The sequence below is a fragment of the Aotus nancymaae genome, unplaced genomic scaffold (genome assembly GCF_030222135.1).
Source record: "Aotus nancymaae isolate 86718 unplaced genomic scaffold, 86718_ANA_hifiasm-v0.15.2.pri h1tg000003l, whole genome shotgun sequence".
NCBI classification, from domain to species: Eukaryota; Metazoa; Chordata; class Mammalia; order Primates; family Aotidae; genus Aotus; species Aotus nancymaae.
This window is the reverse complement of record NW_026988414.1, coordinates 67,529,993-67,543,449: the sequence shown is the minus strand read 5'-3', so window position 1 is coordinate 67,543,449 and position 13,457 is coordinate 67,529,993. Positions and strand designations below refer to the sequence as shown.

The window sequence follows — 13,457 nt, the reverse complement described above, 5'->3', positions numbered from 1 at the left end:
AGCAGCTCTCAGGGTCCTGGTGCATAGGAGCAGGTTGCCTGGAAGGGATAGAAGAGGTTGAATTTCCTTGTCTATGAGGGGAAGCACTTTGTAAACTGTAACATGCAACACCAAGTGGTGTCATTATTTTTGCTGCACATCAGGGAGGCTAGCAGAGGGGTGAGTTGGGAGGAAGCATAGAGTTTTTGCCAGCAAGCACTGATGGGTGGGGGCCTGGGAATCCTACTCTGGATTTGTACTTGATCCCCGTTGCCATTAAAAGCTTTTGGACAGGGGAGTAATGAGACATGATGTGATGTGATCAAAGCAGCGTTTTAGGAAGATTGAGCAGGATTTACCCCCTTTGCTCTCTAGGCCTTGGTCTTCATTCCCTGTGGCTTTTCTGTTTCATGGGTGCAGTGCTGTGGCTCTGTAATAAGATCACCAAGAACGGCTGTGGGTTTGTATTATGAATCACCAAATTGCCAGCTCATGGATCTGAGTAATGATTGGTGATTCTGGTCCCTCCCCTCTTCCCACCCCAGGCATCTTGGAAGTCCACTCCAATGACCTGTGAGAGGATAGACATCAGATGGGACAATGCCTGACTCTCACATTCAGAACTCAACACCCGGCGCCTCTGGGGGCTGTGTTTTTATATCCTGATATGTGGCTTTTTAAAACTTGTTTTAATTAATTTTACAAATTGATATCGTTGTACTTATTTTGGGGTTGCTGATATATTTTAAGAGATTAGATGATTGATCTTCCCATTTCACTCATTACCTGGGGTAACTGCCCCATGTCCCAGATTTCCTTTCTGGCATCCCTTAGTGATGAATCCTGGACCCCTTGACCCATGAAATTGCCCACATTCTTTGGGGAACAGTGACTGAGTTTGGATGTGGGGTGGGCATTCATGCTCAAAGTGTATGTACCGAGAGAATTTTGAAACTAGAGGCAACTTATTTCTGTACTCAGGCTCTATGGTCCAGTGTGTGGTCTAGAAAACTCGCAGAAGCCCAGAGAGTGGTAGTGATTTCCCATAGGGCTCACAGCAAGTTAGTGGCAAGGCAGACCAGAGCCCAGGTCATCAGGGTGCCTGACAAGCATTCTGTGCACTATGCCTCAGTGCATCTTAGCCCCCTTTCCTTCTCTTTCCTGGTTACCATTCACACACCGCCTGCTGGGACTCTGCTTACAGTGCCCACCTCTTCAGTCTTCCAGCGTCCACTGAAGGTGAAAAGGGAACAATCATTTAGAAGAGTCTAGTCTGAGATTTTCCCTGGGTCATGTAGCCTGCCAGTTCTAAAACCCTTTCTCCACACTGCTGCTCACATCTCCCAGCAAAGCTAGAACCAAGACCCTTCCTTCTCTTCTTCAGACCCCAAAACAGTTCCTGCTTCTCTGTGAACACTTTTAAGAGCTATACATGCTCTTAAATCAGGCAGGCCTGGGCTAGGGGCTGGGCAATCAGGGAAGGCTTCCTGCAGGAGGTAGAACTGACAGGTCCTTGATACAGAGTAGAGTCTAGACCAGCTGGAAAGTAGGAAGGAGGTTTAAGGGGAGGAAGCAAAGGAACAATATCCGGGAGGGGCCCAGCTAGGATTCACCAGATAAACAGGCCCATTTTGCAAGCCCCAAACTCAGGTCCTGCAGCCACCCCAAGCCTGTGGAGTACTGCCCTGAGTCTTGTGTTTCTGGCTGAAACATCTGCAGTGAAACCAGCTCCTCTGCTTTGGTGAAGCAGAAACCCAAGTCCTCCTCACACCCGAGGGAGGAGAGAGACGAAGCTGGTTCCAGGCCGTGCAGGAGCAAGTCACAGGGTTTATGTTAATGCGGGCCCTCCCTGTGCCGGTGGCTTAGCCTGTGAGCTGGGGCCCTGGCAGACAGCTTAATTACCGCTGCAGCTCGCCTCAGCTTGTGTTCCTTGGCTCCCTAAAATAATAAGGATGGCGTCACCGACTTCCCCAGGCCATGTGCTCCCCGCCTGCCTTCAGAGCTCTATTGTAGGAAACAAACAAACAAAAAAAATCAGAGAGACATGGATGCTTTTTTCTTAGGGAGATTTTTTTTGTTTGTTTTAAAGTAACAGGGGACTCTGCCCCTAGTTAAGGTTTTAAAAGAGCTTTGAGAGGTGTGGAGATCTGGGTCTACTACTATTGAGGCCTCCTGTTAGCAGCAACTTGAAAGCTACATGGATGATCTGTTAATTTCATGGTCTTCCACTGGGGACGTGAGTTCCACTCCCTGGTGGTGGTGTGTCTTGCGGGGAAATGAATAGCCCAGCTCATGGTGACTCTGGGCCCAACTCTGGACCTTGCCTCTTCCTCTGGAAAAAGAGAGCTGAGCTTCACCAAAGTTTTGTAGACTGTGGATCACATTAGACATATTTTGTTTTAAGTAATACAAGAAGGTAATTGCAAGTGTTAAGTTTTGTTTTCAGTTGTGTATGCCTGCATACACGTAAAAACCTATGTACTGAGCCACGGTGTGAAATGTAGAAAGCCACTGGCCTAGGAGATCCCTAAGGCCTTACTAGCTTTCGAAATGCCTAACTTTTCTCCCAGAGCTTTTACTTTTCCCCAACATGGAACCTGACTGACTTTTGCAGGTTTTGCCACACTGGCTGTTAAGCAAAACGATAGATTTTATGGTTAAAACCACAAAGTGACAAGCATCTATAACCCCAGTCTAAAACCTTGGTGTCTCAGACAATTTGGCCTTCTAGCTGAAATGGGATCTGCAACAGGGGATGGCCCATTTAAAAGCTGACCTATTTAAAACCCACGAGCACCAAAAACACAGGGTCAATTTGATATGAGTCTTCTCTTGTGTGCAAAGACTGGAACCTGAAAACCAAATTGGTCAGGGACTGACAAGCTTGAAACCAAAGCTACAAATATTTATTGAATTCTTGCTCCGTGAAGGAAAAGACAATCAAGGGTGGTCAGGGTTAGTGTGAGAAACGAAACAAGGTGTGGATGTAAAATCCAAAGGGGCTTGTTTTGAGCACACCGTTCCTGGTTCCCCAACAGGGTGAGAGGCCTCTCATTTTCTGTAAGGAAGCCGTACAGACAGATGAGTTGACTCAAATCTGCTAACCTGCCTTTTGTTCCCATTCTTGTGCCTGGACTGAACACAACAGTAAAGATGTCCGTGGATAAAGGGGAAGGCATGTGGCTTTTGCCAAGCTGGGGATGCTCTAAGTACATTCTTATTTAATCCAGCCCTAGGTGATGGACATTATAGTCACTAAAGGAAACGGAAGCTTAGAGATGTAAGTTGGCCAGAAAGAAGAAAAGTTGAACTGGAGCCAGTTCTCTCTGACTCGAGAGCCTGCCTTCTGTCCACCTTTCCGTGTTGCCTCGGGAAGTACTAGAAAAAGAAGGAGCAGTTCTTACTCTGAGCTTCCTTCTCTCTGGTCCTGTCCTTCAAAGGGCTCTGTTTCAGGCCCAAACTGTCTACTTTAATCAGGGCAAGCTTCGCAGGCATGTGATGCATACAGCGTGCACTTGGTTTAATGCACTGCTGTCACTGTCTTGAAATTCTTAATAATTTTTAAGCAAGAGGCTCCATGTTTTTCATTTTATAGCTTTTGATATAGTGTATCTCCTCTGTTGGTCCTTCTGGGTCTCCCTCATCTGCCTTTAGTGTGCCTGTTCTATCTGGTGGAGGCATTTGAAGAATGCATGCTGGCCCAGCCCTGGTCCTGCTACCTGGCACACTGGACTGGAGTTGTTTACTGGTGGCTGTCTCCTCCCAGCCGGCCACCACACCTCTTGCTGGCAAGGACCCCAACCTTGGCTTACTGTTTCTTCCGTGTCCCCTCAGACAACAATGTCACAGGCGTGTCCCGTGTAGAGAGGGCTGCAGACCTGTGTGCAGAGCCCTGGGTCAGTCAGGTGCGGGGGGCGGGGGGTGGAGAGTGTGCACAGCTGATCTGCCTCTCAGGGGCTTGTGCTTGTCTTGGGGCACAAGAAAGACTCCAAGAAACACTGGTATTGTTTATAAAAGGTAGGGCTCATCCAACATTTATTCTGTTGAATACTGTTGAATACGTTTCACGACAGTTTGACTCCGGCACCTAATGTTATGCCTGGCGCAATAAACAGGACATTTGTTAAGCAGTTGCTCTGGTCTCTGCTCCCTGCTAGGCTGATTATAGAGAAGGACAGTCCCTGACCTCTAGGAGGATCGGATGCTTAATACACGATTAAATGATTCATGTAGCAGCTGCCCTTGGTGCCCCAGGATGCACAGAGCTGGGCTGGAGAAGGCTTCCTGGGGAGGGGAACTGGATTTGTAGGGTAAGAATGAGAGATGGGGGTGCCGAGATTGGATGAAGGGGAGGGAGCTCCGAGAATGGAGAACCTTAGAGGTCATGTGTAGAAAGTTGAATTTTTCCCAAGGTAGTGAGAAGCCAGGAATGTTTTCTGGGCTGGAGTTTACCCTTCATAGGTTAAACAGATCTCATCATCCCCTTTCTACAGAGGCAGAAGCCTGAGGCCTGGGGGAGGGAGCTGAGATCACTGAGCCAGTTGGGTCCTTGCCCTCTAGGTCGAGTCCTGTCCCCAGTAATCCAGGCTGCCTCCTGACCACAGAGACCTGGTTTGGAGGCAAAAGCAGGCTTGAAGTGACTTGAGGTGACAGTGGCCAGTGCTACAATGTTGGGAATAGAGAGGAAAGGTCAAATTTGAGAGATCTGTAAAGACATGATTTCAGTTTTAAAACAACAAATTGTTCCTTAGAGCAGTAACGTATTTGTGTTTATTGTGGAATTTTCAGGTCCCATTGGTGAAAAATGACTGGCAAGTCTTTGCTTTGGAGACAAGTTTTTCAGGAAGTGCAGGAGCCCCAGCGATCTGACATCTTGGGAACCTTCAGTGCTGCCTCACTGACCTCTCTCATGAATATGAGGGCCTCTTTTAGGTGTTCACTTGAGGAATGAAGCATTGGGACCTGTGTAGGTTTCTTTTCGGGGTGTTGGAAAAGCTTCTGATACAAGCAGAGTAATTTCGGTTCAACTAGATAGAGTAACCACATTTGGATATTTTTAAATGGCCGGTGGAATTGGGAAAGAGTCTACAAAAGTACAAATTTTCAGTTTAATTTTAACTTTGCACTTCGCTCACACCCAGGACTTGGCAGGGGAAGTGGGCCTTGATTTTTTTTTTTCTTTTTAAAGCAGAACACACCCTGGATGGAAAAGGGATGTACTCTTCACATGGAAGGGTTAGAGCCAAGTACAGAGGAAATGGGTTTGGTATTGTAGCAGACGTTCAGGGTGGGTCTAGGCTCTGAAACTGGAGCACGAGGAAAGTGTGGCCCTATGTGGAGGCAGGCAGGAAGGAGGATGGGATGCCTTTCACAGGCAGCTGTTGGGCTGGTGTTTTTGTTTTGTGCTGTTTGGTGTATTTCAGTACTTCACATCTCACCTGCTGCTCCCATTGGGACCCCTCTTCACCTCACAACAAGCAGTGGGTCTTCCCCCATGTGATTTGGGCTTTTTGGTGGTATCAGCAACCTCAGGTCTAAGCCCTGGCCCCTCCCTCCCCTCTGTCATCTCACCCCGCATGAAACAGTGGGGATTCTGAAGACCTCACTTTTAAAAAGATGGGGATTTCCCAAGGAAGTGGAAGCAGCCTCTTGCTGTTTGGGGAAAAGCAGGGTCCCAGGCCCCTCTCTGTATCCTTGTCCGCTCCTGCAGCGTCATCTGAGCCAGGGCAGGGCTGGGCTGTGTGCTTGGGTTGCTAAGGATGTGTAACCAGAGCGGAGACCTCTGGGGGTGGTGCCCACCTGGCTGGTGGAACAGTTAGAAGAGGAGCTGAAAGGGAGCAGTTACAGCTGTAGGGGCAGAAAGGTGTGATCCCTTTCCTCACCCATCATAGGAGTCACGGCCAACACTTACAACAAAAGAAAAACATAACAAATTTATTTAATCAAAGTTGTAAGTGACATGAGAACCTTCAGAGAAGACCCAAAGACCTGGGGAAACTGCCTGTTTTATACTTAGATTTGATGAGGAATAGTAACAGCATGAAGAAATGTGATTGGACAAAGGGGTGTAGGCTGAGAGGGAACCCAGCAAAGCCTGCCTGTTCAGATTCTTCTTGGCCTCTCTGTGTAGCATTCCTTTCTCCTAGATATGGGGCAGGACCTCTCTGGAATGAGGGTCTTCAAAGGAGAAGGGAGAGAAGAGAGTAGCCTTTCTCAGCTTTGCTTTGAGAAAGAGGAATTCTAGTTTTCGTGGCCCGCCTTGGGGAAGAGAAGTTCTGGATTCTCTGACTTCTAGGGAGAGAGGGTGAGAGACAGGAGGGCAGGAGGAAGTCACAGAGAGCTTGCTTCTGAGGCCTTCCAATCTCCTATAATTCAAAGTACTCAGCACACCAAAACCCCTTACATTGGGGTCATGTGTTCTGAGCCCCAACACAGCCTTCGAACTTGTAGAATTGACTTAGGGGTCTAAGGAGAGCTTGTGCCCAAGATTCCTGTCCCAAGAAGCCATCAGGGGCCCCCCCCTTATCTTGTGGCTAACACCAGCCACCTGGGTGCAGTGGACACCCTCCTGTGACCTTGTTTTGGGATTTTAGGATAAGCAGTTCAGATGTGCCTTTAAAACGGAGCCAACACATACCCCAAGGAGTGGTTATGGGGATTAAACGAGACTGTGTATGAAGCACCTAGAGTGTGCCTAGTGAGTACTCAAGAAAGATGCAATCATTATTTTTAATAAAACCATTAATAGTGGTTGCTTGCATATTGTCCTCGAGAGGAGAGGCCACCAGTTTGGGTGCAATGGTAGAAGCCGGGGACTGGCCTCGTCAGGACTCTCAAACCTATGTCTATCTGTAGCATTCCTAGGCAGTCTGCCCCAGCAGCAGCCCCTTGGGCTGTGGGCAGGGGGTGGTAGGCAGCATTGTGCCTCTCCAGGAAGGAGGCCGACTTCCTGGACGAATTCCCTGGCCTCCCCAGCACTGCTTTCCGAGGCCCTCCTCTCCTTGGCTAACGGCAGTAAGAGGAGAAGCCATTGACCCATCTAGAAAAACCGCATGCCTGCTGTCTTTGAGGGTAGACTGGAATCTCCTTTCATATTTGCGTTGCTTTGGTGGAGCTTCAAGAATTCCCAGGGCCTTCCAAGGAAACCAATTACTAAAGAAGACTGTGAGTCATGTGACTCCAGTGTTTACTGCACGAAGGCGATGGCTCCCTCCCCCAGTACAGTTACTCTCCCTCCATCTGCACTGGTCCCCGAAGGCCCAGCTTCCTGGCTCTACACTGCTTTCCTGTCCTAGGGCAGAAGGCCTCACAGGATTTATTCCCAGGCGCTCTTGCCATGACCTTGAGAAGGTGGCTTGACCTGGACATCTGGATCTCAGGGACTGAGCGGGTGGGAAAGGACTGAACCTCCCCCTCCCAGACCCAACAGGAAGGTGGGCTTTGGTGACCATTTCCTAGGCTGAGAGCTCCTTAGCTCCAGGAGAGGGCTGTGCTCCCTGGCTCTCCCACTCTATGGTCTCTGCCAGATGAAACCCACAAATTGCTGCTGTCCCAGGCGGAGCGGCATGCCTCCAACCACCACTGAAGAATGAAGTCAAGGCAGCTGCAGGGCCCTACAGGACTCTGAGATCCAGATGGACCCCAGTGCTCCCTGCTCTGCCCACTGGCAAGAGTGGGCCGAGGAGGGGCAGAGCAGGCTTCATGTGAACTCCTTTTCCATCTCCTTTCCCCCATATCTCTACTTGGCCCAGAGATCCCTGAGTAAGAGGGGCACTTGGTCATTCTGGGCCCAGTAGGAAGAAGCTAGGCAAGTTGGCATGCTCAAAGGAGCAGGAGCAGCCCTGGACAGGGACTGCTTAGAAAGCCTGGCTGCTTATCGAAAAGAAGAAAACGCCCCGAGGGGCCGGAGCAACCCTTTGAACAATGCAGGACTGCTGTAGAGAAGGATGAGCTTGTGCCATGTGACCCATTGGTGAAAAATCAGGGCCTGTGAAAGGAAGTTCAAGGGAGTCAGAGGGAGGCAGCAAATCTAGTTGATACTGGTAAGTGTTTCCTGGCAGCTGCAGGGAGCTTGGGCTTCTGTGTCCTGGGTTGAAGGGACTCTTTCAGATACGAGGTGCAGGCAGGGATCACCTTTAAGGTGTTCTCCAGTCCAGAGAGGCCAGGTTTCCCAGAATCTGCACTGCTCTGGGGCAGGATGGAGAACTGTGGGCCAGCTGCCTGGAAGGAGGGCCACATGCCGGGTCTCCCTTATTTACTCCCAGGGTCATTTTGTGCCTGCAACCTGGTTTCTCTTCCTCGACCTATCTCTTTGCCTTCTTTATTAAAACCTGTAGTTTCACCTTCAGCTACCTTAAGTTTCACCTTAAGTCTACCTCGTAACAGTCCTGTGAGAAGGTGACTTTTTTCAGTTCGTTCTACTCCATTAGAAATTAAGGATTTAGGACGCAAGTTGTGGGCAGGAGAGTTGAATGGGGAAAAGACAGGGCCAGAGGTGCCTCCAAAGACAGACTTTGGGATTGTGTTGACTTCAGCATTTCATTATGGACCCATCCTAGGTTTGGAGGTTTCCATTCCATTCTCCTTCCACATCTATGCTGGACCGTGAAGAGCAAAGTCCAGAGCTGTGCTATCCAATATAATAGTTACCTGTGTCTCTTTGCACCTACATTAATTGAAATTAAATAGAATTAAAAGCTCTGTTTCTCAGTCTCACTGGCTGCACTGCAAGTGCTCTGTGACCACACGTGGCTAGTGGCCCCTGTCTTGGACAGTGCAGTCTGTTTCCATCCTTGAAGTAAGTTCTGTTGGACAGTGCTGGGCTAGAGGTAGAGGAGAGTTGGAGGAGCCCCCGGTCTGCCGCCCCTGCATTGGGGCAGACCACGTGGGTTCTGCCTTGTGAATGCCAGTGAGCAGTGGCTTTACTCCCTTATTAAAAGTGGCCCCCTTGCTCTCCGTGGATGCTCACGGGACCTGCTGGTGGCCAGTGTGGCAGAACAAGACACTGGCATTTATTTTCGAAGCTCTGCTGTGATGGTAGGAGTAGATGAAAGCAAGCGGGCATGTAGGGTTCTCATGAGGGCATTGGGGTGGTGGGGCAAGGCCCAGAAGTCCCTAACAGTGCTGTGGCTGGTGCATGTGGGTTTTGGGAGAATGCCAGAACAGCGCTGGAATGAGACCACCAACCTTGCCAAAGGCATCAGGACTTACTGGGTTTGTCTTCTGTGGTCCAGCCAAGGCCCCTGTCTGGAGTAGCTCCCTGATTCTGCAGCTTTGCTCACCACAGGCCTCCTCTCACCCAAATGTTGAAAAGGCAGAGAAGTCAGGGTGGGCAAATCCATCGTGTGGTCGTTAGCAGCACAGTGATCCGGAAAGCTGGAAGAAGTGATGGAATGATGATGGACTGCTTCCTGTGTCTGTCTCCCTGTTCTCCCAGGAGTCCTCTAACACTCCTCCCCCGCTTCAGCCCCATTCCTCACCTCCGCTCCGACCTTCTTACAGGTGAAAGAACTTGTCCTGGACAACAGTCGGTCGAATGAAGGCAAACTCGAAGGCCTCACAGATGAATTTGAAGAACTGGAATTCTTAAGTACAATCAACGTAGGCCTCACCTCAATCGCAAACTTACCAAAGTTAAACAAACTTAAGAAGGTAAATAGACTGTTTGGAGTCTGTGTGTGCCGGGAGGTGGGAGTGGGGAGGAAGAAGGGTTCTTACTTTGTGTTTGGAAAGCGTAATTGAAGGGAAAGCCAGGTGCTGGCACCAGCATGCCAGACAATTCCCTGAGACTGCTTTCCCTTCTTGCCTGTCTGGGGAAAGCTGGGCAGCTCTGAACTGGGAGCCTTTATTTTAAAAGCCATTTCTGCTTTTTCTTTCCCTGCCTTGTTTAGCTTGAACTAAGCGATAACAGAGTCTCAGGGGGCCTGGAAGTATTGGCAGAAAAGTGTCCGAACCTCACGCATCTAAATTTAAGTGGCAACAAAATTAAAGACCTCAGCACAATAGAGCCACTGGTAAGTGATCCGGACCCTCCCCTCCCTGCAGGGGTAGGAGGCGGGAGGAGCTGGCGTCAGCGAATGCTACTTTTGCATCTGTCCTTTTCCCGCTTAATTTCTTTGACTCTCGTGCTGTGCTATGAGACAGAATTGAGCTATTGTTTCTGCTGCATCCATAGAGAAACTGAGGTCCAGAGAAGTTAAATAGCTTGACCAAGGTCACACAGACAGAATGGGCAGCTATTGTACAGGTGGGGTAGAACCCTAGTCTCAATTTCTGGTCTCCTGCTTTTCCACTCAGTTTTTGCTCAGCTTTGGAAACCTGAGCTATAATGTCTTCAGGTTCAGGACATGGCTTGTTGTCCCTTTTTGTGAAGGTAGGAGCGATCCAAGAATTAAACTGGCCCTGGAGGTGGACTCCAGTTTTCTCCTTGGGTCGCTGGCCTCTGAACTGTGGGAGATGAGTCAGTCCTGACATAGAACCATGGAATGACTGAGAGCCTCGTGCAGACAGCCCTTCCTCAACGTGGCATGGAGAGCAGCAGCCCCTGGTCACCAGTCCTTGGTGTGACAGTGACCAGGCCCTCAGAGACCTGGGTAGCATTTCTGGCTCCTCTGCTCATCCTTATAGATTTGGACAGCTCCCAAGCTTCACTGATTTACCAGCCAGAAAGGGGCAGGTCATGTTCGGAACAACACTTTATATATTACCAGGATCTGATTTGCTGTATTCCTTTGATTTTAAGGAAATCAACTGTAAGATGTGTCACTGATGACATAACAACTCTTTTGGAATAGGAAATACTACCACATGAAGGAAATATACCTGTTGTGAATATACACGTAAGAATCACCTCATAAGGCCGGGTGCGGTGGCTCACACCTGTAATCCCAGAACTCTGGGAGGCCAAGGCAGGTGGATCACCTGAGGTCAGGAGTTTGAGACCAGCCTGCCCAACATGGTGACACCCCATCTCTACTAAAAATACAAAAATTAGCTGGGCGTGGTGGCAGACACCTGTAATCCCAGCTACTCAGGAGGCTGAGGCAGGAGAATCACTTGAACCTAGCGGGGGGCAGAGATTTCAGTGAGCCAAGATTGCATCACTGCACTCCAGCCTGGGTGACAGAGCGAGACTCCGTCTCACAAAAAAAAAAGAAGCACCTCAGGCATCTAGAATCAGGGAAAGGTCAGGAGGATAGTTGGCCACGTTTGCCAAATTTCTCTTCTGGGTTTATAGGGGAGGTTGGGTATTCCTCAGATTGGGCTGGCGTTTTCAGGGTTTCTATCCCAAAAGGCACTCCTTGCCCTCCATGGATGCTCATGGGACTTGCTGTTGGCTAGTGTGGCAGAACAAGACACTGGCATTTCTTTTCCAAGCTCAAATTTTACCTATCCATTGATGGCATTGGGGCCAACTAGTAGAAAATGCTTCCCACAGAACTTCTTTTCAGGTCTTCCACTAGTCTCTTAGGAGAAAGACACGATTTTGATCTGTCTGCAAGTCTTGCTTTTGTAATGTCATTGCAAAAGGAAAAAGTCTTTGAAGTTCTGTGTATGTATGTATGGGTGATTGAGTATATAAAATCTTTGTGAAACATTGTGATTCAATCACTGTTAGGTATCAGGCACGTCCACGTTCACACTGTCCACTGCCCCCTGCCCAGATCACACGTGTCTCAGTGCTTTCCCCCACCCTGCTTGTCAGTGTGTGTTGCCTCACCTCCCTGGGGTGGGAAGCTGCTTTTGGTAGGAGGTGCCGGGTTTGTCCACACAGACCACTGTCAAGACTTCCACCCTGCCCTTGGCTCCTGCTAAGAATGACCCACGTCTCAGCTGCAGGGTCGAAGAGAGAACAGCCTAGCTCCCGACACTGAATCCAAGGAGCAGTGGCTTTACTCCCTTGTTAGACCTGGCGCCCTTTGGATCGGGGTCTTAGCCTGGGATAGGATTTTTTGTACCTGGTACCTTGAAGGTCGGTGAGGTAGGAAGTCAAAATGCAGCTCAGTTACTTGGCAGCAGTATGACCCTTCACTTCTTGGGCCTCAGTTTCCTCTACTAGCAAACAGGGATAACATTGGCGAGAACCCATCTGGTAAAAATCTTTGACAAAGCACATCATGTCAAATACTAAGGACAGAGTTGGGATCCTCCATCGGATTTTCCTCTTGTTCTTTTTTGACAGGCAGTATTTCAAAGAGTAAGAGCACAGGTCTGAAGTTGGGCTGCCTGATGAATTACCAATCCTGTGCCCTTCATTTCCACATCTGTGAAACGAACTAATAATTATTTCTGCCTTACAGGGGTTGTGAGATAAAGTGACTCAGTGCATGAAGTGCTATGTTAAGTGCCCTCATCATCCTCATTATCAGATGCAGAAGGAGTTAGTTTGTTAGTTCAAGTTGACTTTTGGTTTCCTCCTGGCTCCTTAGTCTCAGGGAGAGGCAGCAAACCTCTTGGCTTCTGCACCAACAAAGCCCCAGGTTAATTTCAAGTCGGTCACTGTTAAGACAGAAGCTGTAATTGTAGGATGAAAGTGTTAACATTGGATAAGGCTTCAAAGATCTCCAGTCCAACCCCCCCATTTTCCAGATGAAGACACTGAGGCCCACAAACCACAGGTGATGTGTCTGGGCAAACACCATGGCTAAGCAGAGCCAAATCCAAGCTTCCTTATCACCTGGAAGTCGTGGTCTGTCCACACTGTCTCATGGCCTTTTTGCTGGAGCTGTTCCCCCGCCTTCCTCCCACAAATCACTTACTGTTGACTTCATTTTTCCACTTGCAGAAAAAGTTAGAAAACCTCAAGAGCTTAGACCTTTTCAATTGCGAGGTAACCAACCTGAACGACTACCGAGAAAACGTGTTCAAGCTCCTCCCGCAACTCACATATCTCGACGGCTATGACCGGGACGACAAGGAGGCCCCTGACTCGGATGCTGAGGGCTACGTGGAGGGCCTGGATGATGAGGAGGAGGATGAGGATGGTGGGTGGCAGGGGGTGGGCTGGGGCTGCAGGGGCCCAGCTGAGGCCTTGGGGCTCCTTCTTGGTTTTACAGAGTGGGGTGGGCTGGGTGTTGGGAAGCCCCCACCCAGCTACTATAGGCTGGCCAGCTGTCTGGCAGCTACCTCCTTCCAAAGCTATGGAGGGGAGTGGGGCTGTCTGCTTTGTTTGCCATAGTCCCTAATCTGTCTCATTGGTTGACTTCCCTGAAAGAAGAGAGCACGAGTCCCATGCTCATGGAACTATCCTGAGATTCTCCAACTGCATAATAACTCCTTTAAAACCATCCAACTGAATCCCCACTTCAATTTTTGTCTGTTTTCCAAAGCGCCCCCCGCCCCCAGAGTGGGATTCTACAGCCCTTCTATAGTGTGACCCTACTTAAGACACTCTCCCAGGAAGGGAGGGAGGGGATAGAGAGAGGAGGGTGTGGCCTGAGGACCCCACCTTTCCCATCTAGGTATTTCTGTAGTGGAGA

At 49.3% G+C, this 13,457-nt stretch overlaps 1 protein-coding gene across 2 annotated transcripts in view; it reads left to right on the top strand.

Moving 5' to 3' along the window:
- ANP32A (acidic nuclear phosphoprotein 32 family member A) overlaps positions 1–13,457 on the top strand; it is a 40,349-nt gene that overhangs the window by 21,930 nt on the left and 4,962 nt on the right. The window contains exons 1-4 of one of the 2 annotated variants that reach the window (XM_012451347.2): positions 4,185–4,289; positions 9,481–9,630; positions 9,870–9,992; positions 12,764–12,962. In XM_012451347.2, the coding sequence (XP_012306770.1) occupies positions 4,200–4,289; positions 9,481–9,630; positions 9,870–9,992; positions 12,764–12,962 (562 nt within the window). In that variant the 5' untranslated portion in view covers positions 4,185–4,199. Of the gene's footprint in view, positions 1–4,184; positions 4,290–9,480; positions 9,631–9,869; positions 9,993–12,763; positions 12,963–13,457 lie in introns of those variants that run through there. The other variant, XM_012451349.2, reaches the window with a different exon arrangement.